Below are 23,050 nucleotides of genomic sequence, written 5' to 3' on the forward strand. Positions count from 1 at the left end.
TGAAATGTAGTTTATCAAATGCGTATTTGTATGTGTTGTACATGTATAGGTAGATCCACAATATATATAGACAATTAAGAATCATAACCATATATATTATATGTATGAATATATGTCAACCACGCCTGTAATCAGTGTTTAAAACAACCAATAATAAAAACTATTTATCAAGTATATCCTATATTTATTTATTTATTTGCGAATGCAAACCGTAAGCGTTTGCTAAATTTAATTGCACATACGGCCCATATAAACTTATAAAAGTAATTAATACATTTTCACTGGGTTCGCCAAATTGTGCCAAGACTTCAGTGGTGCGACAAGGATGAAATGCCATGAATGGACGAAACAACACCGGATGTTCCATTTGTGTCAGCATTTGATAGAGTTCACTACGCGATGTGTCCGGCAAAAAGGTTTTCCATGTCGCCTCCAAGTCCAAGAGACTGCCGTCTGTGAAAAATATATAAATTTATTTACTTCCTAAAGCTCCTAATTATTAATTTACCTGATCTGTGCGCTTGAAAGTAGAGCACAGGCACCTGATAAGAAATGCTATAGACTATGTGGTACTCTACACTTATGAGATCCTCGCTGGCTTTGCCTTTAATCTTCTGCGTATACTTCAGATAGCTGTTGGGCTCCTGCTCATCCTAAGAACAAACGGTTTGATTATTAGGACTTATAAAACTTACAAAGAACCTCACTTACTTTTTCACACAATATCCAGTTATCATTTAATTCGTTTGATATTTCCAGCACCTGCTTGGCCTGATAAAGAAACTCTGGCCAAGTTAGCGTTGTCATGCTGCAAAGAAAATGTAAAAATGAATATTTGCTTAATAGATAGATTGATACTTAAAAAATTAACCACTATTTACAAATAAACACAAATTTATGTTTTGTTTTTTGCCTCGTATATTTAATATTTAACCGACAAATTGAAATTGTTTTTAATTGTTAAAGCTCCTCAACTGGTTTTACTTAAAATAACACGTAATTAACTCTACTACAAGCAGTTCGGGGAACAGAATGCAGAATCTAAAACTCATTTAAAATGCCCATTGGTTTTTGCTAAGCGTTAAGCGTTGCGTGGCTCGACATCCAGCGCCGCCACCTGGATATTTTCATTGCGTCGCACTTGGACAACAGTTACGCTGCCAGCCTTGTCATCAAACTTGCATGTAACTGTGACCTCGCTCAGCTGAAATGTGAAGATTTGTGAGCCGTATTTTGTGCGCAGATAAACGGAACGCGGATCAGCCTCCAAGATGTCAATGATGCATTGCTTATGAACTTGCAGCTCCAACAGCTGAGCCTCAGCATGCTCGTTGAAGAGCACGCTTAGTCGGTGACTGGCCACTACCCAGTTGGGAACCCGAACTGTGCTGGGCAACGGTGGAAGTGACAATGGTGTTGGCTGCATTGAATTTCCACTCAAGTCGTCTCCGTTCAAAGCGCTGGCCGAGTAGCCAGCGGCGCCATATAATTCGAGATCAGACTCCTCGCCATCGGGTTCCTGGCGTGAATCATAAAAGTCAGCACTGTTCTCATTGGGAATCACGGCAGGGCGAGCTAATTGTGCATAAAAATTAATATTACAAAACACATTTCCACATATGCAAGGGTTAACAACTTGCCCAAATCAACACTTAGAGCTGGTGCATCATAGTAGGGTATATAAGGCTTAATATCCAGCACTGGTGTACCATCTACCATATCCGTGCCGTAGAAGCTAATAGTGGAACCCTCGATTTTCTCAATTTCCACCAAAGACAAGCCAATGGGACAGGGACGATGCGGCGAGCGGGTCGAGAAAACTCCTACACGTTCTCCACCCAAACGAGGTGGGGCAACCTTAGCCTTGGGATGCGTGTTGTTGCGATGGAAGTGATAGATGAGCCACATGTGCGAGAAGTCCGCTAATCCTTCCAACGAATGCTCCGGATTTGTAAACACACTGTCGCCTAATTGGACAGTGCTGCGTAGGCGACTGCCAACACTTGATTGACGGGGCACAGCACGCTTCTCTGGGAAGGCAGTGCGTATGATGCCAATGGGCTTGAAATGGGCCACATCATCGCCGCATCCATTCACACTGTTCTTCTCATTGCCGCTTGTCTGCAATCGAGTGAGAAATGAGTATAGTTGCTTAGCCTTCCTGTGTTTACCTGTCCAAACGCACCTGCTGTAGCAGCTTTGTGTCCAGTTTGTCCTTGCTCTTGACATTTTTGCTGGCGCAGCCTTCACAGCGAAAATCCTGCAGCAGCCGGTTTATTGTCTCAATGTCCTTGCGCTGCACATGCTGTAAGTTGCGCACTTGCTGTCTGCACATGTAATCGAATTCAAGGTAACATATGTAAATAACATTGAACTTGAACTTCAACAAAAACATCAAGGATTTTTTTGTATTCTACCTCAAGTTGTTAATCTCGTTCCGCGCAATTGTTAATTGATTTTTTAAGTCATCCTCATGCATTTTCGTAATGCAGAACCGCGAAAACCCGATTTTACACTAAAGTTAACACTTTAACATACGCTTAAATATTATTTGTTTTTGTTACAAGCCTCTCAAATCGTATATTTACCTTACTATTTTGCCATTCGCACTAGTGCAAATGCCAATCCAAAAATGGTTGAATACCAATAAATTCACTATTGCCATTCAAACCACTCATAGCTGTGTGACCATGCACCGAGTAACATATACTTTTTTGGTATTAAACTAATTAAAAAAAACTAAGCTTAAACTTTATAAAAAAAAAAAGCAATTATTAATAATTCAAATTATTTATTTTGAATTTGGACAAATTGAGGAATAAATAATTAAAACTTTAAAATTTTATTATTGGAATAACGATATTTTGAAAATTCATGTTAAAAAATCTAATCGGTATCGATATAGTGTCATCGATGTTCCGCCATCTCTACGGAATGACTTTATAAAATTTCGTCTTCACGAAAAGCCAGCCGCCAGATCAGAGAGTTACAAGTTGTTTTGTTAATAATAATTCCAAGAAGTGTAAGTACGCCATGCAAAATGAATAAACAGAAATATCTGTATGTGCTTGCTTACTTTCAGCAGCAGTCAAACTACATAAAACAATATGTCGCGAGGAAGTTCTGCCGGTTTCGATAGACACATTACCATTTTCTCTCCTGAGGGACGCCTCTACCAAGTGGGTAAGTTTCTGATCAAACAATCTAATAACAATATAAATAATTGACTGGGACACTTTTGGGCAATACGCAGAGTATGCGTTTAAGGCCATTTCGCAGGAGAACATCACTTCGGTGGCTTTAAAAAGCGGTGATTGTGCCGTTGTAGCTACACAGAAGAAGGTGACGGAGAAAAACATTGTTCCCGAGACGGTGACCCATTTGTTTGGCATCACGAAAGAGATTGGCTGCGTCATGACTGGCCGCATTGGTAAGCATTCAACCCTTTACATATCTTTAATAATCTAATTACATTAAACCTTGCTTTACAGCCGATTCCCGCTCCCAGGTGCAGAAAGCACGTTACGAGGCCGCCAACTTCCGCTACAAATACGGTTATGAAATGCCGGTTGATATTCTCTGTCGCCGTATTGCCGACATTAATCAGGTGTACACACAGAACGCCGAAATGCGTCCACTAGGATGCAGCATGGTGCTAATTTCGTACGATGATGAGAAAGGACCTAGCGTGTACAAAACCGATCCAGCTGGTTATTATTGTGGTTTCCAGGCATGCTCGGTGGGCGCCAAAATGATTGAGGCCAATAGTTATCTGGAAAAGAAGTACAAGAACAACTTGTCCGAAGAGAAGGCCATCCAACTGGCCATCACCTGTTTGTCGAGCGTTTTGGCTGTTGACTTCAAGCCCAATGGCATTGAAATTGGCGTGGTGACCAAGTCGAATCGCCAGTTCCGCATTCTCGACGAGAAGGAAATTGAGGATCATCTTACAAAGATTGCTGAAAAGGATTAGAGCGCCAGGCGTGCCTAGCGACCTATAATAGATGTTAACTCTACTGCTATTTTATACCTTGCGAAAACAAATAATAAATGCTTCTGGTACATCATAATAAATCAACAGAATGTAAGCTTTTGAACGGGTATGGTTTAAAAATGTTCAAGAAATTTAGTTTTGAAGCTATATACAAAATTTTTAATAATGTTAATTACTGGCTACTACAGAATGGCTGCAAAATATAAGTGAGAATTTAAACTGAAGATAAGATTCCGTTAAATAAAAAAGAATTCTTATGCGGTGATAGATGTTTTTCTGTTGGACTGCAAATCAGATTTGGGCAACTAATGAATAAGTGATTTATAAAGAAGAAAATAAAGATTTTAAAGGTCTCAAAATAAAACAAGTTTTTTACAAACTTTAACAAATAAACAAAATGTGTAATTTTTCATAATTATAATACAAGAATACCAGATTACAAACTACATTTAACAAATATAAAAATACTGCATTAATTATCATCTTTTTTGTAGGCTTTTCCACCATATCGCATGACAAATGCATTAACATCAAATTTTCGTTTACATCCTTGATAGTTCATATAGCGAATCTTGCCGAATATGGCACGCTCCTTCCATGCGTTATCATGGATACCCCCGACAGACCACATGCAGCCCACATAACCATTGGGATCACGGCCATCCAGACTGTATTTGTCGTTCAGCAATATGCTATACTCCAGCGCCTGCTCTGGTGTTTCTGTCCATTCAAGTATCTTCTTAGCCCAATACATTCTCAGAAATCCATGCATTTTGCCCTCATTGACCAGCTGCAATTGCGCCGAGTTCCAAAGGTCGTCATAGGTGCGCGACTGCTCCAGTTCGTCCAGTGTATAGCAAGGGCTGCGTTTATCCTTGCGATGGGCTTCGAGACTTTGATACGCCCAATCGCTCAATCCCTTCAAGCTATCGTAGTTTTCGTTGTAATAACAAAAGTTATCCGACAACTCGCGTCGCACTATGGTCTCCTCACAATACCCTTCCACTGAAGCTTTGTACTTGCCCGCATATCGTTTAACCTCCAGAATGCAACGCTGCGCCGAGATTTGTCCGAAATGCAACCACGGCGACAGACCGGACACTGCATCAGCTAAGGGGTTATTGCGCTTCTCATTGAAATCGCGCAAGCGATGCGTGCAGAATTCGTAGAGTTGACGGCAAGCAGCCTTGTAGCCCGGCTTGGCCCACTCCACTTCATCCACGCTCATGTCACAAGTGAGCTGCTGCTGTGCAGCCGCCCAATTCACATCTTTGACTTTGGACGCTTTGCCATGTGGATGCTTAATGAGGGGAGGAAACTCGGTAAGAAATTCTGGCAACTTGGAGTTGATTTTGTTGCGTATGGTGCGAGCCGCATACTCCTGTTTCTCGGATGTCACCCAAACGGGCACAACATTGTGTGCATCCACTTGGAGCAAGGGCACGTTCTTCGGTAGGGCTTTTGTCACATCCGTCACCCATTGACGGGGCAATCTTAAAGGTGCAAAGTCACACACGACCGCGCCCATGTCCTGGGCAGCGACAAACTCCGGCAAACGTTCCACAGCGGGGCCAAGAAGCAAATGGAATGCAATGTTCAACTTGCGACACTCTTGCTCCACTTCCTGCAATCCTCCCAGCATGAATTTGTAGTGTCGCAAGGTCGCATTAAGGAACTTTGGTACCAAACAGAATACCACACTGAGCGGTAGTTCCAGTTTCAGTGCCGTACGCTGCGCATACAGAAATGCCCAATTGTCCTGGACGCGAGCATCGCGGGACATCCAAAAAACAACGCCACCTTTGCAGGATTCCTTCACATCATTTTCCGCGCTTAGCAAACGAACGCGATTCTTTCTGAACGCAAAGTCGTGCACGTCGGCTGCGGATGCTAAGCGTTGATCTTGCATATACCCGATAAACTGATCTACATTTTTGTAGCCGGGTGAAGTTGATTCCCGTTCCGGTGAAGAAGTTCTTTCCAACTCTGTTTCCTCGCCACTGCTACTGCTTTCTTCTTTTTTTGGCTTCTTTTTGACAGCCCGTGAAGTGGTTGCTTTCGTACGCTTCATGTGTAGTCTGCTTACAGAAAAACTTGTAAATAATGCAATTTATTTCAAAACAAAATCAATTACGTTCTAAACAATCGAGAACCGCCAAAAAACATTATAGAGGTGGTGAAATACAATTGACACAATCGATTATGAAGTGTTATAGCTGTCAGCTTTCAGTCAGGTAGCTCATATCAAGCAGACATTTTCAAATGCAGCAAAAAAATAGTGTTGAAAAATATACAAACAATGTCGTTATGTTTGAAAATCAAACCATTTTTAGTTTGTGCGCAGAATCGTTTCCTATATTTACACTTACATTTCGCTGTTTCGTTTGTATCCAGCAAAGGAGATTTCAAAGTCAAATGTGTCCTTCTGCGAGCTGTATGCCGTGCGGCAACGGTCCTGTATAACACAGTGAACAAGGATTTGCAAGCAAAACAAGAAGCGCAAAGAATTATTGCATTTTCTTAACGCTCCGGAAAGCGTGTGCATAGTTAACATTTAACAAGTGGAACGAAGGCCACATTGACTATTTTGATAAATAAAACAGTTATTCAAAAGCTTGGAAAAGCCAATTACCAACGACTTGAGTCGATTTACAATTTAAATTTTTATAAGGTAAGACTTACAACAAATTACGCGACATTACGCAATTCTCTTTAAGGCATATGGACTAGTGGAAGTTTCTATAATGTAATGTTTATTCTTACATATAATCACACATAATTAAATCAGGAGTTAGCATAAATTTGGTTATTGACGCTCCTTTCAATGGTCACGTAGCGCTTCCCTGACATTCTCGCTGCGTAATTCAAAAGTCGCATGCCAAAATTGGGCGTCTGCGTAAACGCACACATTCACATACATACATACACACATTGGTAAATACCTTTTGAGCATACATACATACATACATAAATATACATACCCAAAGAAACATAGTTTTTGAGCACGCAATATTATGTTTATACCTATATTCGGAATCTAATCAAAAGCAGTAGTACCCATTAAAGAAAGGTAAACCTTTTGCATAAACAACTATTCATTGCGATGACCATATTGATTAAGTGCATAACAAATAAATAAGCTACTCGTGGCCATTCTATCAGCCCCTGGAGATTCCACTCGACGTCAAAAGTGCTCCACAGTCCAGTCTTCAAATTGAAAACAAAAGAAAGCCACACGCAGCAATTAATAAATGCTAAGAGTGCGTTGTATACAAGTCTATGTTTGTGTGAGTGTAGTTATATGAGGATTGTAAATTAAATTAATATCAATAATCATAATCACAACCCGCAAAGCGCTTGCGATGGCCTTTTGTGCTCGATCGTTGAGAATAACAAAACAAAGGCCCTATAAATAGCATCAAGATGTATAGAGAGTTCATTCCGGTTAAATGCAAGCAAAACGATTACAATAAAATTTAATGTCCCATTGCTGCATAATCTCTGTTACATTATTTAGATGACTTGTAAATGAGTTACAGGCCGCGTTAAAAACAACTGGACTACATTTTTAAGGCGCGACAAATGCAAATCATCATTTGATTGATTAAGAAATATGTATAATTGAATGGAAGAATTCCACAGAGCCTCGCAACTGAGTTGCAAATGAATATAATTGAAAAGTTTCTCAAAAACAATAACAAGAATCAAGAATTCATTTAACATTTCAAGAACGGCAACATATGCTGATCTCACAAGTCGAATTTTAACAATTGATCCATCCTCTTTTTTTTGCAATTGACAATGTTTTCATTTATTGAACACGACAACATAAATTGAACTTAATTAATGCGCATACATACATACATATGTACTTATATATATGTATGTATGTATATGTGTATGTTTTGTAAGACTGTGCGTGTTTTTCAATAAATTCGAATTGCCAAACTTAATGCTATAAAGTTTATGGCACTTTCGCTTCCACACCCTGTAAACGTGAGTAAAAGGAGTTTTTTGAGCTGAAACGACACTAAAGTCAAATGCATAAATGTAACTGTGCCTTCATATTTGCAGGGTAAAGGTTGTTTAACTCAATTTGAATCAAAGTGAAAAATTTCATTTGTTGAGTATGGTCGTTATCATGTTCTAAGAGTGAAAGCCAGAAAAATCCATAAACACGCCTAAGTAAACAAATATATTATGTAAGCGCAAATATATTCAGACATTGAAGATAATTATGTTTAAATTATGCATTGCGTTAATGTTAATAAAACTGTAAATTTCGTGAAATGACCTCAGACGCTTTCATTAAGGTTGCCAAAAGATTTCTGAAATTTTTATTATCAGGATGCAGATACGTACAAAATATTTATCAATGCAATTCTGTGTGTAAATTTATACGTATGTATGTATATATCTATATTTGTGGACACAACAAAGAACAAAGGCAGTTTTACGCACAAAAGAAGATGTATGCACATTCAGTTTCTATCTCCGTATTCCGTTTTCAGCGCTACATTACCATAACTTTGCTGTGAGTTGCTTGAGAGCAGCAAGCGGCGGCCAATGCGCTTTTTTTTCTCCAGTCAGATGGAGTTGGGGGTGAGACAGAGAGCGAGAACCAAAACAAGAGCACAGAGAGCACAAGATTTTCTATGGGTGTAAGCGAGTGAGAGAGTTTGGAAGAGAACAGAGCCGGCTGATGTACTGCATACATACGAGTTTTGCACGCGTTGAGTGCGTGATAATCACGCAGCACACACATGTTTGTTGTTGTTGTGGTAGTGTTGACCCTCATTTTCCATTCAAACATCTCTCGCCCGGTTAGCAAACAAAAAGTATACACATATCTAAACAAGTACATAAATACATAGGCCTTGTTATGTATGTATGTATTTAGATGTAGTAATTTGTTGATTTGTTTTTATTTGAAATAAATAACAATTTTCAATTGTAAATAAAGCTTATCAATAAGTGTTAGACCTCAATAGATCTTATTGTTTGTATGTAGGAATAATGAAATGCCCACACGCAAAGAGGGAGAACGTGACTAATTCAGCGTTTCATATAGAGATGCCCCCTAATATATTCAAATGCACATAAACATTTAAAAATTTATTAGAACAATTTATAAATAAAAAATATACTTAACGCCGCTTGACAACACATCCACGCGCCGGTGCTGTTTACCCCAACAAAATATCAAAATAAATAAATATTTTTATTTGTTTTTGTTTTCAACTCTATGTTTTTTACAGACTGCCTTGTATTTGTTTTGTTCAGAATTCTTAATTCGATTGGTGACATATCTATATACATAAATGTATCTACAGATATGTATGTACATATGTATGTACGCACAAATCAAAACAAAAGATAAACAAAAACAAACTGTCTACACTGACAGAAATCACTCGATTTAATATAAAATCCATCATTAGTAGTAATTATTCCATTATAGTTGTTCTGTAATTTACGGCAAATTCATGCCTGAGATTTTTGTGCAAATATGCAAGCTTATTCATTTATTAAAGATATTTCCATTTCATTTCTTAGCGTGCACGCTCAGCGCATGCATTCTCTGCATGTACACACTTATGTGTGTGTGTGTGTGAGCTGTGAGTGTATCTGTACAGCTTTGTTTTTCAACTCATTCCACCACTGTTGACGCCGTCGCCGTCGCTGCTGCCGGTTTATTTTGCTTTTTAGAGCGCGCATCGTCTCAGGAAAATTTCAGTTGTTCTTTGGAAGTGCGCTCGACAAGTCCAGCAACTGGATCGCAGCGAGCAATAGCAAAACTTAAAAAGAAAAATCTGTTACGCGCTGTACACACAGTGAAAGTGCTTGAAATAAAAAACTCTAGCAATAAATTTAAACAACTTTATAAGGCTTTATCAATATATAAAAAAAACATTACAAAAAGTGAAAGAAATAAAAAAATCAATACACAATGCCGGTCGATATTTGCAGTCAACAGCACAATTTGATTAGCTCAATAAGGTAAAGACCTATTTAGATTTATATGGGAGCTTTCAATAGCCACCATAAAATTGAAATAACGATAATGGCATTCAGCTTCCCTAATAAGTGAAATAATGAATATGAGTACAGTGATAATATATCAATTGATAATTCCCCCTGGTGCCAACAGGTGTCAAGCTAAAGGCCTTGGGGCACTTCAATAGTTCTCTGTCAAATGGAAAAGTTGACATGACAAATGCTCAATAAATAAAACATAACGAAAATTATCGTATAATTGAATTCAACTCTATTGCATATTTATATCAAAATCCACCTGTCCACTTGACCTTTCGATTGTTCTCAAACATTGTCGTGTCTATCGCAACAAAGTACAAAAATAAATATTTACCTGAAAATAATCGTTATTATTATTTATGGTTTTTGTTTGTGTTTGTAACTATTGCGGTTGGCATTGAAACAATAGTTGTTCTAAATAAAGAATTACATAGGAAGTGAAACAAAAATTGATAAGTCATGATGTGCGCATTAAAGCCAACACCATAAGGATCATATAATAATATTACTTAATGGCTCTCTATAGATTCAACAATTCATTCGTGTTGTTTTGTAATGAGATTTCAAACAAAATCTATTATATGACCTTGTTCCGAATCGAGGCATGTAAATGATAAACTGCCTACTCATACCCAAAAGCTGAAAAGCAAAAATGTTATTAAATATTGTATTTTACGGAAGAAATATTTTTAGTAGATGAAATTACTTTCTTTCTCTGTAAAACTGATGACAATTCTTACCAAATATTTCAAAGATTTTATTTGAAATTATATATTCCACATGCACTCAAACTTTTACAATTGAACATGAGATCATCACTGAATAGAATTATTCGACATTGTTTTTCATGAAAAATTTTGTTTGAAATAATTTTTTTCAATTAATATTGTTACGTTTTACAATAATTTTGTAGAAAAAATTTAATTTTTTCTTAAAACTATTTCGAATCCTACCAACTAAATATATTAGTGAACTAAAAAAAAAATAAATAAATTCATATAAATTTATATTTATTGCAATAAAGTGACTAAATCTTCTAACTTTTTTAGTAAAACTAAAAATAGTGAACAAGACTGTTTATTCTCGATTTAAATTTGATAAACAAGTGAAATGATACCAAATTTATTTATAATATTAAGATTAATCAATGAAATGTGGAAATCTGGATGACGAATTAGACCGAAAAATCTCATTGCTCAAATTCTTATGAAAAATATTGTGAAATACTATATTTGACACATTTTAAATGGAAATTCGTATCTCTACTTGCAGCGGAACAACAGATACCTCATCTTTGTCGCTTAACGGACTCTCCTTGACGTCTGCGTTGCCCCCAATTGATCCCGAGCATTCGCATCCATCACATACACACAACATGAATAAGTTGTGCCGACAGGTGTCAATTGAATCACCCGGACCGGGTGTAAAGAACTGCGTTTTTAATTTCTTCGTGCCTATTGAAGATACACCGGCACATGGCGCCCGCATCAAGATCGTGTGCGCTGGAGCCTGCTATCGTCGCAGGGATCGCTCCAACTCGATAACCAGCGTGTCGTCCGTGTCATCCGAATTGAGTGATTATTGCCCATCGGTGTCGTCGATCTCATCTCCAGCCCATCAGGGCATACGTGAGGGCTCATTCTTTCCGGGCTTCGAGGTTGCTGGCGTAATTGAGTCCTTGGGCTCGGAGATCACAGAGGCCAACAACTGCGGCCTAAGCATTGGACAGCGTGTCATTGTCTATCCATTCGACGATACTCCTGCCGGTTATGCTGAGTTGATGGTCGTGCCGGATCTGAAGCACATTGTACCGATACCGGATGGTCTCCCAATGGAAGAAGCCGCAATGCTGCCGACTGGCGCTCTGCTGGCCATGAATGCCGTCTTCAAGGCACAGGCCGTGGTGACTGAGATTCTGAATCAACGCGCTGCAACGGATCCGAATAAGAAGTGCAAGATCCTGATAGTTGGCACTGGCGGTTTGGCTCTTTGGGCGGTGCGCATTGCATCCTATCATTTCGCCTCGACCGGGGCGCACAATGTGGACATCACAGTGGCCAGTCTGCGCGACGAAGGATTCCGTTTAGCTACAGAGATCAAGAAGTAAGTCGAGCATCATACCAACTCATCTCATTATACTTATATTAAAAATGAATACTTCATCTACTTCACAGTGTCAGCGTCGTACAGTGGAACGAGTGTCTGTACGAGCCACAGCTCATTGAACGCACCAAGGATGTGTGCGGCGGTGCCGTTGATGTGGTCATTGACTTTGGCACGACCTCGAGAAGTCTCCATCGTTCCATGCACTGCCTGTCCAAGGGCGGCGTGGTTCTCATTAGCGAGGAGGTGGCTGAGAAGCTGCTGCCGAAATTCTCGCGCCTCTCGAATGAGTATCAACAGGAAATCATCCCAATATCGAATGGCAGCGCTGAACAGTTGGCGGAGCTGGTGCAATTGGTGGCAAACAAAAAGATTGAGCCGCCACCGTATTCGGTGTTCCCATGCGAGCAAGCCGCTGAAGTCATCCAGAAGCTGTGCAACTCCGAGATACCCGGACGCGCCATTTTGCGCTTCCACGAAATTGAATAGATGGACTAGAGTAGAAGGCGCAATGGGCGCATGCATCTATCAAAGCATTAACTCATCTTATATAGATATCTGTTAGTTTTACTCAAGAGATCCCAACACACACAAAACACTTGACGCACCGTCGACGCGAATCTAGCGGATCAGTACAAAGTGTACAACAACCTGTGCATACCCTTCCGCTAACAACAACATGTAATAGTTATGTGCTTAATATTTGCAGTAGGACTTTTGTTTTGTACTGTTTGAGTTGGTCATCGAGCAGCTTTCGAATTGACCAGTGATTTCATTTCCTTGATTTTGTAATTATTAAGAATTTTTTAGTATTATATATGTATTTTTTGTATACGTATGTATATGAATTGTGATTAATTTTAATTTAAGCATCACACACAATATAGTGATTTTATTTGCGTACTTAGAACACCCCCCTGGCCACAAACACACACACAACCAATGCTTCTTTGTTGATTTATTTGATTGTGGACGAAACTTCATTGGCCATATTAAAAAGAAGCGAAGAAAAAAAATGTTCAAAATAAATGTTATATTATATATGAAAAACCAAAATGAAATTTGTTATGCATGCAATGCAAAATGTTTGATTCGATTTGCTTGATATTTGTACTCATTACGTACCCAAAAATACATTATACTCAACTACTACTACTAAAAGTCATAAATAAAAGCATACGCATATGTACTAATACTAGTGTACAAGCCTCTGATGCTCCGACAACAATATATTTCATATATATATAATGAAAACTCGTCCAAATTCACATTTATAGCCATGTGTGAGTGAGGAATGCTTACGAAATATGACATTACACCACCTACATATAAAAACAGTTCTTCGCTGTCTTGTGCCGCAGATTGGGACAGGTCAGTAGCCAAGAAAGTGAATGCCTTATCACATATGGCACATATACATATAAAATCGTGCTGCCTCGCAAGTTAACGTAGCTGATCATTTAAATAGATCCGGCACGATTTAAGGGGAAAATAATATGTAATTAAATCCTTAAATCACTGGCACAGTTACGGACCTCCTTTTGTCTATATTTCGTCCCTACGTCCCTATGTTTTCTGATCTAAAGTTTGAATTCCAGGTGTAACAAACATAGTTCATAATCATTCCTAAGCATCTAAACATTCATTAATTCCAGTTCGCTCCATTAATATAATTTGATCTTCGCGCCGACAAGGGTTTATTTCAAATTCAGTGTTGGATAACAGTAATCTCATGACTGTCTTGAAAAAAATCGATTAATCGAAAACGATCGTACGATTACAATTTTTAGCGCCAAAACTAGTGTGCAGCGCGGCAAGCTGCTGATTGGTGTATTATTTATTGAGTGAAGCGAAAAGAGAAAAAAAATTGGAACGCAACCCATTTCTCCAATTGCTGACTACGAATATTTGTTTGTGTACCGTTCGCGATGGTCAATAACGAAAATGCAATTTGTGCTGGTCTGCAGCAGGTCATTTGGATCGGCAGCCACGAGCCAAACACATTTGTCAAAAGTCTGGAGCATCGCAACGTTTACTTCTACAAAAAGTGTGTGTACGGACCGCTGACGCTCTCCATTGGCGACTACATACTCGTGGCGAACGCGGACGCAGCAGAACCCGATACTGTGGACGGCTGTGACATCGCCAAGATACTGCATCTGTATGAACTGCGGGAAATGAGCAGCAAAGAATCCTGTCGTGCTATTGTCCAGTGGTACTCACGCCCTCAGGCCATACCGCATAAGTACTTTGATGACGACGACTTGGCCATTGATTTTGACATTGAAGTCATCGAGGAGCATCGTCCCTACGACAACGACGTAGCTCTGGGCTCCATTTTTCGCAAGTGTCTTGTCTTTGAAGGCAGCTGCCAATTCAGTGCCGAACAGCTAATGAAGCAGCAGCTGCAGCGAAGCAAAGCTGCAATACCCAATTGTCCCATGTTTGTGACGCGCTACAAATTCGTTAAGGAGAAGAAATCATCATACCGTCTTATTCCGCTGGAGATTCAACTTGACGAGCAACAGGATGATAAACGTCGAAAATCTCAAACAAGCACAACAAAGGAAGTTGGCTCAGCACGAAAATCAATTGGACGTAGGCGCGTTTCGATTGCGGCGGCCAATGTGCCACCAGAATTTGTGGATGTCAATCATTTCAATAACTGCGAGAACAAAGTGTCGCCCATCAAGATTGTCGGCGGCTCGGTAGTTCGTTTGTCCGAGAAGAAAAAGACCCTTAGTACGTCGAAGACGGCGGCTGAGATCAATGCAAACTATTTGATGGCATCGCCACTCACCGAAAAAAATCCCAAAGTCGTTACACCAAAGTCCCGGGCATCGGCAGCTCGCCGAAACCTGAATCTCAGTCTGGACAAGGGAGCAGACACCACAGCCGATTCGGATTGTTTGAACTATTCGATTGTGCAGCAAACACCCGATCCAAAGACGCCCTCAAATGACATGAAAATCAAGCTACGCGTCTCCGAACGTAGGAAATCCACACGACTTGCATCTGTCGATTCTCGCGATCCCTTAGAACTGGTGTTGGAGGCCAACAGTCATACACCCATAAAGCAGGGCAGAAAAAGATTGGGTGCCAGTAATGGCGATATTTACCACACGCCCACTAAGAAAACCAAAGAGCCGCTCGAGACATTGGGCAACGAGCTGACGCCCTCCACGCGCCGCAAAAGCATTCTCAAATCAGCAACCACACGTTTAGGTAAGTAAACTGCCTTGACGCATATAAATGCCTTTACTAATCTTACAAACTTGCAGCCGATGGTACGCCTAGGCGCAGCATACAGCTCTCCAATATTGTGGAACAGCGCATCTTTGACAACAATGAGATTATATCGACGCCAAAGCGCAGTCGCTCCAAACTTGCCGATGATGCGGATTATACACCAAAGAAGTCAACACATAAGTCGCCAGGACGTCCACGCCGCATGAGCACCACGGGCACAAGCACTAAGCAGAAGGAGGATGCGCCTATGACGCCATCACAGAAGATGAAGAAAATACGCGCTGGGGAACTCAGTCCGAGCATGGAGCAGCGTCATCAACAGCTAGACGTCGGCCACAAATCGCAGTTGCAACTGGCGCGCGAACAACTTCATGTCTCCGTGGTGCCAAAGAGTCTGCCATGCCGCGAGAAGGAATTTGACAATATCTACAGCTTTCTGGAGGGTAAAATTCAGGATCAGTGCGGTGGTTGCATGTATGTCTCTGGTGTGCCGGGCACAGGCAAAACAGCTACGGTTACGGGAGTTATACGCACTCTGCAGCGTCTGGTTGAGCAAGACAAGCTGCCAGCGTTTGAGTTTCTGGAGATAAATGGCATGCGATTGACGGAGCCACGTCAAGCGTATGTGCAAATCTACAAGCAACTGACGGGCAAAACTGTATCCTGGGAGCATGCACACTCTCTCCTGGAGAAGCGTTTCACAACGCCAGCGCCGCGTCGACTTACCACAGTGCTGCTTGTGGATGAGCTGGATATATTGTGCAATCGCCGGCAGGATGTTGTTTACAATCTGCTCGACTGGCCAACAAAATCTGCGGCACATCTGGTGGTTGTCACTATAGCAAACACCATGGATTTGCCCGAACGTCTGCTGATGGGTGAGTTGCATTGAAGCATCGTGCGATTGTCAAACAGGCAGCTAACTAAATCGTTCTTTCAGGCAAGGTAACATCACGTTTGGGCCTAACACGACTTACTTTCCAGCCGTACACGCACAAACAGCTGCAGGAGATTGTCACAGCGCGTTTAGCTGGCTCCGAGGCCTTCAAGGGCGAGGCAGTGCAGTTGGTGGCACGAAAAGTCGCCGCTGTGTCGGGTGATGCTCGTCGTGCACTTGACATTTGTCGTCGTGCCACTGAAATTGCAGACACCGGCTCTGAACCAACGGCGAATGCGGCAACCAAATGCGTTACCATGCTGCATGTACAACAAGCTCTGGGTGAAATGATAGCTAGTGCCAAGGTGCAAGCCATCAAGAATTGCTCGCGAATGGAGCAAATCTTTCTACAAGCGGTCGCAGCTGAGGTGACACGCACTGGCGTCGAGGAAACAATGTTCCATGGCGTCTACACGCAGATCGAAACAATTGCCACGTTTATGGGCGTTGCGCTGCCAGCACCAGGACGTGCTCTGAACATTTGCTCCAAGCTGGGCGCAGAGCGTCTCATCATCTGCGAACACTCGCGCAACGATCTATTCCAGAAGATACTGCTCAACGTGAGTCCCGATGACATACATTACGCATTGCGCGTGGAAGGCAACTAACATAAGATTACAATGAATTAGTAAAATACTTTTTAAAGCTTTTAAATTAATTAATATTTAAGCGTCGCGTTTAAACAATTTAAAGTACAAACTCGTTGATAGGAATACCAAGTAAAAGACTAATACAGTATAACAGTCGTACAGCACTTTGGGCGAAAAGACGGAATAGATAAATAAGTGATAGCGAAAGCCAACCATTAGACACAGATAGAAGGCCGCTGGCAACATGACCAATGCGGCGTATAAGGGTGCCACAATGGAATCTGCTGCCTTGGCATATGAGGGCAATGATTGGATGATGCCAACGCTGCGTAAATCCGCACGCAAAGTGTGGACAATCAGATAGAGGAAGGAATGTATTTCGGCGCTATACGTGTTGAGGGTGACAAAGAAGCCAACAATGACGGGATTATAGCTGGTCTGGCCAATGTAGCCGGGTGTCAAATCAATGGTGGACAAACTGTTCGAGTTGCCCTGATAAAAGTAAAACATTCTCGCCACAAAGATGGTCATGATGATCTTGTAGACATGCACTAAACGCACCGAGAATTTGCGCACTGTTGTGCCATAAGCCTCGCACAGTTTGTAGGTCTCGTCCAGCGTGATCAGAAGCGTGGGCAGCAGCACAATATTCTGCACCTTGTACAGCAGTGCAGTTAGTATTAGTGAGCATGTCAGATTTGTTTGCAGCAGCTTCAGCAGATTGCTCTTAGGTGGACCATCCAACAAGCTCTGACCACTCTGTTGTTGCGGCAAAGCTGTGCGATAGCCGAGCACAAAAACCAGAGCAAGACAGCACCAGAAGAGCACCAACAAGGCGAGCACATAACGAGAACTGCAGGAAGAAAATAATGACATAATAATAATGAACGATTATAATGTCAATTCAAACTTACGCCAATTGATCGGGCAGCACGAAAAATTGCACCTGCCCATTGAGACCTCTGAAACTGTAGACTAGCATGAATGCAATGCCGTTGAAGATGGCCTGCGGCGTGTCCGTAAACTTGCGCAGGCGTGCCCAGAACAGCAGCAATGAAAAGAGCATCAGTGTGCTCTTGATACTCGATAAGCGGTGCAGATAGCGCATCAGCGTGAGCAAAATAAGCACCACAAAGATCTTGCGCTGTTGCCACAGGCAAGCCGAGGCAATTTTATGCAAATGCCGTCCATCTAGCTCCACATTTGCCTTGGTGATGCGACGACGCAGCGTCTTCAATGCAACAAGCAATATTAGTGTATTGCCCAAATAATACCAGGTCTTGTATTCAAACTCAATGAAGGAGGATGAGCCCAGTGTGAAGGTGCGTATAGCATAGCAGAGCAGAAGTGGTAATGGTAGCGGTATTGAAAGCTTCAAGCGGCGTGCATATAACGGCGGCAGGGCAATCTTAATGAGCGCCTGGGCCACATCAATAGATAGATAAACGGATGCCACTATTGGAAATAGCAACAGCAGGCTCTGCAGCATGGAGCTGGTCATTAATTGATCCAGCATATGACCCACTACATTTAACATAATGCCAATAACCAGTGACAGAAGCAGCTGCCCCAGTTTTAGAATATCCAGACCCAGTTGCTCCGTTGCTACATCCAGAAACAGAATGTTCAGCACAATGTGCAGCGATGTCTGTGTATTAAAGAGTATGGAAAAACTAATTAATAAACATACAAAATTTAAAACCAATTATGATAATTACTAACCGCTGTTGCTAGCGCCAATCCGACAGCTATTAAACCGTAATCGAATTTCACCAATGACTCGGACAACTGTTCGGATATCTCACGTGCCACACGCAAATAATTTAGTTTGGCGTTCTCATAGTGCACTTTGCTGGCGCTGCTGCCGTCGCCTAAGCGCAGTGGTTCAAGCAGATTCTTGTGCAACAGCGTTGCATTCTGATACCAACCGAAGTAATCTGAGAAAACAAGAATATAAATAGTTGAAATATTAATTTATGGGTTATTGTTGCTCACCGCTACGACGAACACTTTCGTGGCCAAACTTGACTCTCGCCTTGTTGAGCAGATGATGTGCATTGTAGAAATAGGCATACATCTGCTGCTCCAAAGTTAAAGTCTGCAGCATTTCCGGTATTAGGCAACCAATGGACATGGTCGGTATCTCCACAGACAAGAGCAACGCCAGCGTGGGCGTTAAATCGATCTGATTATAACGCTTTGTGCTTCCCCTAAAAATGAATGATTTTAGTGCTACGTCATAAGGTACACAATATCTACTTTACTTACGCATATTTGCTGCAGTTCTTGGAATACAAATAGAGCGGCACAGAAGTCTCGGCGGGCGTATTGCCGCCATGGCCACCGCCATCAGCCATACCATGATCTCCAGTCAATAACAGCAGATAGTTCTCCATGTTCTAGCGTATGTCAAACATTAAATTCATTTAAATTGGCTTTTTAATGTAACAGAGTTACTTGCCTTGTGGTCCAATATCTTCTTTACCGCATCATCCATCTCTTTAAGCTTGTGATTTATTTTTGGGCTAGCATGACCTTCGACATGACCAATGTGATCCAAGCCCAGATAGTGTAATATAAGCAATTTCCAGTCTTCTTTCTCCAACTCCAATTCCAATGTTCGAGTCACATTCTTGTCGCCTTCATAGAAGTCATTTACGTAAAACGAATCATTATTTTCGGCCTTGCGTGTAAATTCACTGGGAAAGAGATGCACCCATGTGTGATCGCCGGCAAATGAGACGACAGCATCGCGCTGCTTCAGGCGATGCAGCAGCGAATCTTCCACTTGCTCTGTGTGTCCCACATTGAGGGCAATATCAATGAAATTCGATAGCGTGCCAGTGGTAATGCTCTTTAATCGCGGCATCGTCACCGTCGGTATATCGACGTGCAGGCTAAGCTTGAGGCAAGCCCTCTCATGGGAAACCGGCATAGTGGACTCACTGGGGAAATCATTGCGCAAGGCATCGATCAGCAATAGTATGAACGAATTGTAGCTGGACGGTGGTGGTTCAAGCCTGCCAACAATATATTGATTGATTGTAGTATGTGGACCCAGCATATGTGGCAGTTACTGATAAACAAACTTACTTTTCGCCATGCAGTGTTGTTGGACGGTCGATGGGCACACTGCTTTCTTGCTCGGCAACAGAATACGAGGCGGGAAAGAAACCAATAAGAAACAGCACGGCACCGCACAGAAACAATGTTAGCATATAGAATGTGTAGACAAGGCGACTTTTATGCTCCTCCATTGCCATGGCGTATTCATAAACATGACACAAGATTCACAACACCGTCCCGGTCTGGTTGACAGGTAAACAAATAGTCAGACTTTTTTCTGAAAGATGTACTGCGGTGTGACCACAAGTAACAATATACTACAAATGCAATTTGGTAACACTTCATGTAAGCGATGTATTTTCGACGGCGCTTCATTTGAAATAGCAAAAGTATAAAATCTTGTTAATAGTTGAAGTATTTTTTTCTCGACATAAAAATAGACTCCTCCCACTGATTAGATTTCCGCTCAAAAACGTTATAATTTCTTATTTGTATTTGTAATTAATTTCTAAAGAATCGTTGTGGGACTATAAAAAACATCGAAAACATCGAGGTGGAGAAACATACCGCTCAGCAAACATTGTGACGCAAGTTGGCAGCCTGTTGGCAATCAGCTGTTTTAAAACAACATTTTGAGCAACGATTGTTTATTTTTGGTTTAATTAAATGCTATTGCAATTATGGAGACTTGTGGCTTTATTATATCCAAAGGCAGCGACCTTGAAAGTTTCCTAATGCGATGTTCGTACTGCACCATAGATGTGGCGATCGATCAATGGCACGAGTTTGTGCTGCACTTTCGTACAACGCATGGAGCTACTTTTAAGGACACCACAAATCAATTAAAGAAAGAGGAAATTATGGACGAAGACCACTGCATTCAGGATAAATCACTTGACGTCGCTATAAGTGAGAAAGAAATTGAAACTGAACTTAAAGCACTGATAGATGCCGATGTCACAGAACCAGCCTCGCCTATATCGAATGGAAATGAATATGAATCAGGGGAAAATGCGCCCAAAGCTGAATCAGAGCAGGACGAAGAGGTCCTGGAAGGGGCTTCTTCATATTTGCCTACAAATCAGGTACATTTCATTATAAATATATATTTCATTTACTACAATATCTCGCTGTTTAGTTTGATCCTTCGTTCTATCGACGGGATGTGCGCACTTTGACATTTATAGAGTCTTATAAGAATCAACCATGTCTTTGGAATAGGAATGACAGCAAGTATATGGATCCAGCTGCCTGTAAAACAGCCTACGGTCAACTTAGATCGGAACTGAAAACCAATATTGGCGTGATATTCACAGACCACTCCCTTAGGGCGGCAATCAAAAAGTTGCAAATGCAGTATAATGCAATACACAATATCGTCTTAAATGGAAGTCAAAAAGAGGATTCAATTCCCTTTAGCCACTACACAAGATGTGCGTTTCTAAAAGCCAGCACAGAGTCCTCAAGACCTCCCTCCTCCTTATCTGAATCTAGTTCGAGCGAAAATGAATCAATGGAAACTGGATCCAATGCTGAATCAGAAGAGAATGAGGATAAGGACGAGGGTTCTTCGTATTTGCCCACAAATAAGGTACATACAAATATATATACATAGATATTAACGACTTACGAAAATATTTCACTATCTAGTTTAATCCGTCATTCTTTCGACGGGATGTGCGCACTTTGACATTTATAGAAGCATATAAGAGCCAGCCATGTCTTTGGGATATTGGCGACAGCAAGTATAAGGACTTGATTGCACGTAGAGCAGCTTATCGTCAACTTATTACTGAACTGGAAACCAGTATAGCCGTCGTATTTACTGAACATTCTCTGAAGGTAGCAATCAAAAAGTTGCACACGCAATATAATACAGTAGGGAAGCGCGTTTCAAACGGAATTCAAAAGCCGAACTCAGTTCCCTTTAATCACTACACAAGATGTGCCTTTCTAAAAGCAAGTGGCGCAAACTCTAAAAATTCCTTTGAAATTGGACTGATACAGGTAATTTATAAGCCGTCGTGTTTTTTAAATTTCTACAATAACTTTTGTTCTTACAGTTGAATTTTTCTAAAAAAAATACGCTTACAACGAACTTCATTCGCCTATATAGCAATTATCCACAACTATATGATGACAAACATAAAGACTTCTCAAAGATGGATGTCCGCAAAAAAGCATATGATGAAATAAAAGCAGCCACTGTTGCGAGTATCGGGGACGTTAGCAGCAATGATATCTATCTTGCCATTCAGGGAATTCGTCAATGGAATTTCAAGAGTACAAAGCATGTTAAGGAAGCCAATGAGGCGGAATTGTTTTATTTGAAGGCTTGCGACTTCTTGCCGAACAAAACATTAAAACAAAAGCTTATTTGCGAGATCTGTCAGCAGGAGACTTCATCCGATCATGTGCTCCAAGTACATATGCACAAAGTGCACAACATTGGCGACTTGCCCTTTAAGTGCCCTTCGTGTGAGCGGAGATTTGTTGCACGCAGCGAAATGGCAACACATATGCAACGTGTGCATATTGGTAAGACACACAAGTGCAATTACTGCGAGAGATCATTCGCCGTTAACTCAGATCTTCGCGTGCATATGCGCACACACACGGGCAATAGCATACTGTGTGAGCTATGCGGCAAGGCCTTCAGATTAAAATACCAGCTGAAGGCACATATCACAGCCATACACACTAAAATAAGGGCCTTTAAGTGTACCATGTGTCCAAAGGACTTCATAAAAAAGGTCGATCTTAAGGACCACATCAAAAGTCATTTAAATATACGTGATAAAATCTGTTCAACATGTGGCAAAGGCTTTACTAGCTGCCACTCGCTTATTAGGCATCGACAAATACACTCGGATATCAAGAAATTCGTTTGCAAACTTTGTGATGCGCGATTCTCTCAATTTGTTGGCCTAAATTCTCATATGAAACGTACACACAACATTGTACGCAATAGTGCTCAGAAATCAGCTGAAACTATAGTAGCAGACGAAACAGCTACTTAAAAATATATAAATTGAACAAATAAACTAAATAGTATCTTGTGTTTCTGCATATTTA

General features: G+C 41.0%; 8 protein-coding genes across 13 annotated transcripts; 4 read left to right on the forward strand and 4 right to left on the reverse strand.

Moving 5' to 3' along the window:
- Positions 1–42: 42 nt before the first annotated feature.
- Positions 43–2,737, reverse strand: LOC117570941 (ubiquitin-like-conjugating enzyme ATG10). Its single transcript, XM_034252873.2, has 4 exons — positions 2,589–2,737; positions 712–808; positions 509–653; positions 43–453 (listed from the first exon to the last, which is right to left on the reverse strand). Exons 1-4 carry the CDS (start codon positions 2,663–2,665, stop codon positions 185–187), a joined length of 588 nt encoding a protein of 195 aa, XP_034108764.1. The 5' UTR covers positions 2,666–2,737; the 3' UTR covers positions 43–184.
- LOC117570939 (uncharacterized) lies at positions 889–2,665 on the reverse strand. Of its 2 annotated transcripts, XM_034252869.2 has the most exons (5): positions 2,589–2,665; positions 2,418–2,527; positions 2,186–2,327; positions 1,641–2,121; positions 889–1,575 (listed from the first exon to the last, which is right to left on the reverse strand). In XM_034252869.2, exons 2-5 carry the CDS (start codon positions 2,477–2,479, stop codon positions 1,082–1,084), a joined length of 1,179 nt encoding a protein of 392 aa, XP_034108760.2. In that variant the 5' UTR covers positions 2,480–2,527; positions 2,589–2,665; the 3' UTR covers positions 889–1,081. The 2 variants fall into 2 exon arrangements, with proteins under 2 accessions (XP_034108760.2, XP_051860694.1); XM_052004734.1 differs by lacking the exon at positions 2,589–2,665 and having other exon boundaries at positions 2,418–2,580.
- A 169-nt stretch (positions 2,738–2,906) lies between the features above and the next one.
- LOC117570940 (proteasome subunit alpha type-6) lies at positions 2,907–4,251 on the forward strand. Of its 2 annotated transcripts, none has more exons than XM_034252871.2 (4): positions 2,907–3,022; positions 3,086–3,183; positions 3,254–3,430; positions 3,492–4,251. In XM_034252871.2, exons 2-4 carry the CDS (start codon positions 3,108–3,110, stop codon positions 3,971–3,973), a joined length of 735 nt encoding a protein of 244 aa, XP_034108762.1. In that variant the 5' UTR covers positions 2,907–3,022; positions 3,086–3,107; the 3' UTR covers positions 3,974–4,251. The 2 variants fall into 2 exon arrangements, with proteins under 2 accessions (XP_034108762.1, XP_034108763.1); XM_034252872.2 differs by having other exon boundaries at positions 2,936–3,022; positions 3,083–3,183.
- A 136-nt stretch (positions 4,252–4,387) lies between these two features.
- Positions 4,388–6,528, reverse strand: LOC117570937 (deoxyribodipyrimidine photo-lyase). Of its 2 annotated transcripts, none has more exons than XM_052004733.1 (2): positions 6,364–6,528; positions 4,388–6,072 (listed from the first exon to the last, which is right to left on the reverse strand). In XM_052004733.1, exon 2 carries the CDS (start codon positions 6,063–6,065, stop codon positions 4,467–4,469), a length of 1,599 nt encoding a protein of 532 aa, XP_051860693.1. In that variant the 5' UTR covers positions 6,066–6,072; positions 6,364–6,528; the 3' UTR covers positions 4,388–4,466. The 2 variants fall into 2 exon arrangements, with proteins under 2 accessions (XP_051860693.1, XP_034108756.1); XM_034252865.2 differs by lacking the exon at positions 6,364–6,528 and adding an exon at positions 6,129–6,227 and having other exon boundaries at positions 4,392–6,072.
- LOC117570938 (uncharacterized) lies at positions 6,524–13,326 on the forward strand. 2 transcript variants are annotated; one of them, XM_034252868.2, is made up of 3 exons: positions 6,524–6,665; positions 11,303–12,133; positions 12,205–13,326. In XM_034252868.2, exons 2-3 carry the CDS (start codon positions 11,406–11,408, stop codon positions 12,620–12,622), a joined length of 1,146 nt encoding a protein of 381 aa, XP_034108759.1. In that variant the 5' UTR covers positions 6,524–6,665; positions 11,303–11,405; the 3' UTR covers positions 12,623–13,326. The 2 variants fall into 2 exon arrangements, with proteins under 2 accessions (XP_034108759.1, XP_034108758.1); XM_034252867.2 differs by lacking the exon at positions 6,524–6,665 and adding an exon at positions 9,729–9,994.
- An 83-nt stretch (positions 13,327–13,409) lies between these two features.
- Positions 13,410–16,927, forward strand: LOC117570934 (origin recognition complex subunit 1). Its single transcript, XM_034252862.2, has 3 exons — positions 13,410–15,358; positions 15,415–16,260; positions 16,323–16,927. The coding sequence occupies exons 1-3, from the start codon at positions 14,062–14,064 to the stop codon at positions 16,925–16,927; spliced, it is 2,748 nt and encodes a 915-aa protein (XP_034108753.1). The 5' UTR covers positions 13,410–14,061.
- Positions 16,928–16,984: 57 nt separating this feature from the next.
- Positions 16,985–20,232, reverse strand: LOC117570933 (uncharacterized). The gene is made up of 7 exons (XM_034252861.2): positions 20,003–20,232; positions 19,371–19,929; positions 19,178–19,308; positions 18,905–19,119; positions 18,632–18,846; positions 17,824–18,557; positions 16,985–17,762 (listed from the first exon to the last, which is right to left on the reverse strand). Exons 1-7 carry the CDS (start codon positions 20,170–20,172, stop codon positions 16,985–16,987), a joined length of 2,802 nt encoding a protein of 933 aa, XP_034108752.1. The 5' UTR covers positions 20,173–20,232.
- Positions 20,223–23,024, forward strand: LOC117570935 (uncharacterized). Of its 2 annotated transcripts, none has more exons than XM_034252863.2 (4): positions 20,223–21,060; positions 21,114–21,566; positions 21,626–21,982; positions 22,039–23,024. In XM_034252863.2, the coding sequence occupies exons 1-4, from the start codon at positions 20,656–20,658 to the stop codon at positions 22,993–22,995; spliced, it is 2,172 nt and encodes a 723-aa protein (XP_034108754.1). In that variant the 5' UTR covers positions 20,223–20,655; the 3' UTR covers positions 22,996–23,024. The 2 variants fall into 2 exon arrangements, with proteins under 2 accessions (XP_034108754.1, XP_051860692.1); XM_052004732.1 differs by having other exon boundaries at positions 22,092–22,173.
- Positions 23,025–23,050: the final 26 nt, after the last annotated feature.

This window comes from Drosophila albomicans, chromosome 3, assembly GCF_009650485.2.
Source record: "Drosophila albomicans strain 15112-1751.03 chromosome 3, ASM965048v2, whole genome shotgun sequence".
NCBI lineage: Eukaryota > Metazoa > Arthropoda > Insecta > Diptera > Drosophilidae > Drosophila > Drosophila albomicans.

What these genes read in the sequence shown, in the direction of transcription:
- LOC117570939 (XM_034252869.2), bottom strand. Translation starts at nt 2,479, where the DNA reads ATGCATGAGGATGACTTAAAAAATCAATTAACAATTGCGCGGAACGAG. An exon ending in ACACAAAGCTGCTACAGCAG is followed by an intron (nt 2,122 to 2,185) that starts GTGCGTTTGGAC and finishes ACTCGATTGCAG; the next exon opens with ACAAGCGGCAATGAGAAGAA. An exon ending in AGCTCTAAGTGTTGATTTGG is followed by an intron (nt 1,576 to 1,640) that starts GCAAGTTGTTAA and finishes ATGCACAATTAG; the next exon opens with CTCGCCCTGCCGTGATTCCC.
- LOC117570941 (XM_034252873.2), bottom strand. Translation starts at nt 2,665, where the DNA reads ATGGCAATAGTGAATTTATTGGTATTCAACCATTTTTGGATTGGCATT. An exon ending in GCGAATGGCAAAATAGTAAG is followed by an intron (nt 809 to 2,588) that starts GTAAATATACGA and finishes TTTTCTTTGCAG; the next exon opens with CATGACAACGCTAACTTGGC. An exon ending in CTTTCAAGCGCACAGATCAG is followed by an intron (nt 454 to 508) that starts GTAAATTAATAA and finishes TATTTTTCACAG; the next exon opens with ACGGCAGTCTCTTGGACTTG.
- LOC117570940 (XM_034252871.2), top strand. Translation starts at nt 3,108, where the DNA reads ATGTCGCGAGGAAGTTCTGCCGGTTTCGATAGACACATTACCATTTTC. An exon ending in GGGACGCCTCTACCAAGTGG is followed by an intron (nt 3,184 to 3,253) that starts GTAAGTTTCTGA and finishes GGCAATACGCAG; the next exon opens with AGTATGCGTTTAAGGCCATT. An exon ending in CGTCATGACTGGCCGCATTG is followed by an intron (nt 3,431 to 3,491) that starts GTAAGCATTCAA and finishes CTTGCTTTACAG; the next exon opens with CCGATTCCCGCTCCCAGGTG.
- LOC117570937 (XM_034252865.2), bottom strand. Translation starts at nt 6,160, where the DNA reads ATGTTTTTTGGCGGTTCTCGATTGTTTAGAAC. An exon ending in GGTTCTCGATTGTTTAGAAC is followed by an intron (nt 6,073 to 6,128) that starts GTAATTGATTTT and finishes TTCTGTAAGCAG; the next exon opens with ACTACACATGAAGCGTACGA.
- LOC117570938 (XM_034252867.2), top strand. Translation starts at nt 9,945, where the DNA reads ATGCCGGTCGATATTTGCAGTCAACAGCACAATTTGATTAGCTCAATA. An exon ending in AATTTGATTAGCTCAATAAG is followed by an intron (nt 9,995 to 11,302) that starts GTAAAGACCTAT and finishes CTCTACTTGCAG; the next exon opens with CGGAACAACAGATACCTCAT. An exon ending in TTAGCTACAGAGATCAAGAA is followed by an intron (nt 12,134 to 12,204) that starts GTAAGTCGAGCA and finishes TCTACTTCACAG; the next exon opens with TGTCAGCGTCGTACAGTGGA.
- LOC117570934 (XM_034252862.2), top strand. Translation starts at nt 14,062, where the DNA reads ATGGTCAATAACGAAAATGCAATTTGTGCTGGTCTGCAGCAGGTCATT. An exon ending in ATCAGCAACCACACGTTTAG is followed by an intron (nt 15,359 to 15,414) that starts GTAAGTAAACTG and finishes ACAAACTTGCAG; the next exon opens with CCGATGGTACGCCTAGGCGC. An exon ending in GCCCGAACGTCTGCTGATGG is followed by an intron (nt 16,261 to 16,322) that starts GTGAGTTGCATT and finishes TCGTTCTTTCAG; the next exon opens with GCAAGGTAACATCACGTTTG.
- LOC117570933 (XM_034252861.2), bottom strand. Translation starts at nt 20,172, where the DNA reads ATGGCAATGGAGGAGCATAAAAGTCGCCTTGTCTACACATTCTATATG. An exon ending in CGAAAGTGTTCGTCGTAGCG is followed by an intron (nt 18,847 to 18,904) that starts GTGAGCAACAAT and finishes TTGTTTTCTCAG; the next exon opens with ATTACTTCGGTTGGTATCAG. An exon ending in GTGCTGCCCGATCAATTGGC is followed by an intron (nt 17,763 to 17,823) that starts GTAAGTTTGAAT and finishes TTCTTCCTGCAG; the next exon opens with TTCTCGTTATGTGCTCGCCT.
- LOC117570935 (XM_034252863.2), top strand. Translation starts at nt 20,656, where the DNA reads ATGGAGACTTGTGGCTTTATTATATCCAAAGGCAGCGACCTTGAAAGT. An exon ending in CATATTTGCCTACAAATCAG is followed by an intron (nt 21,061 to 21,113) that starts GTACATTTCATT and finishes CTCGCTGTTTAG; the next exon opens with TTTGATCCTTCGTTCTATCG. An exon ending in CGTATTTGCCCACAAATAAG is followed by an intron (nt 21,567 to 21,625) that starts GTACATACAAAT and finishes TTCACTATCTAG; the next exon opens with TTTAATCCGTCATTCTTTCG.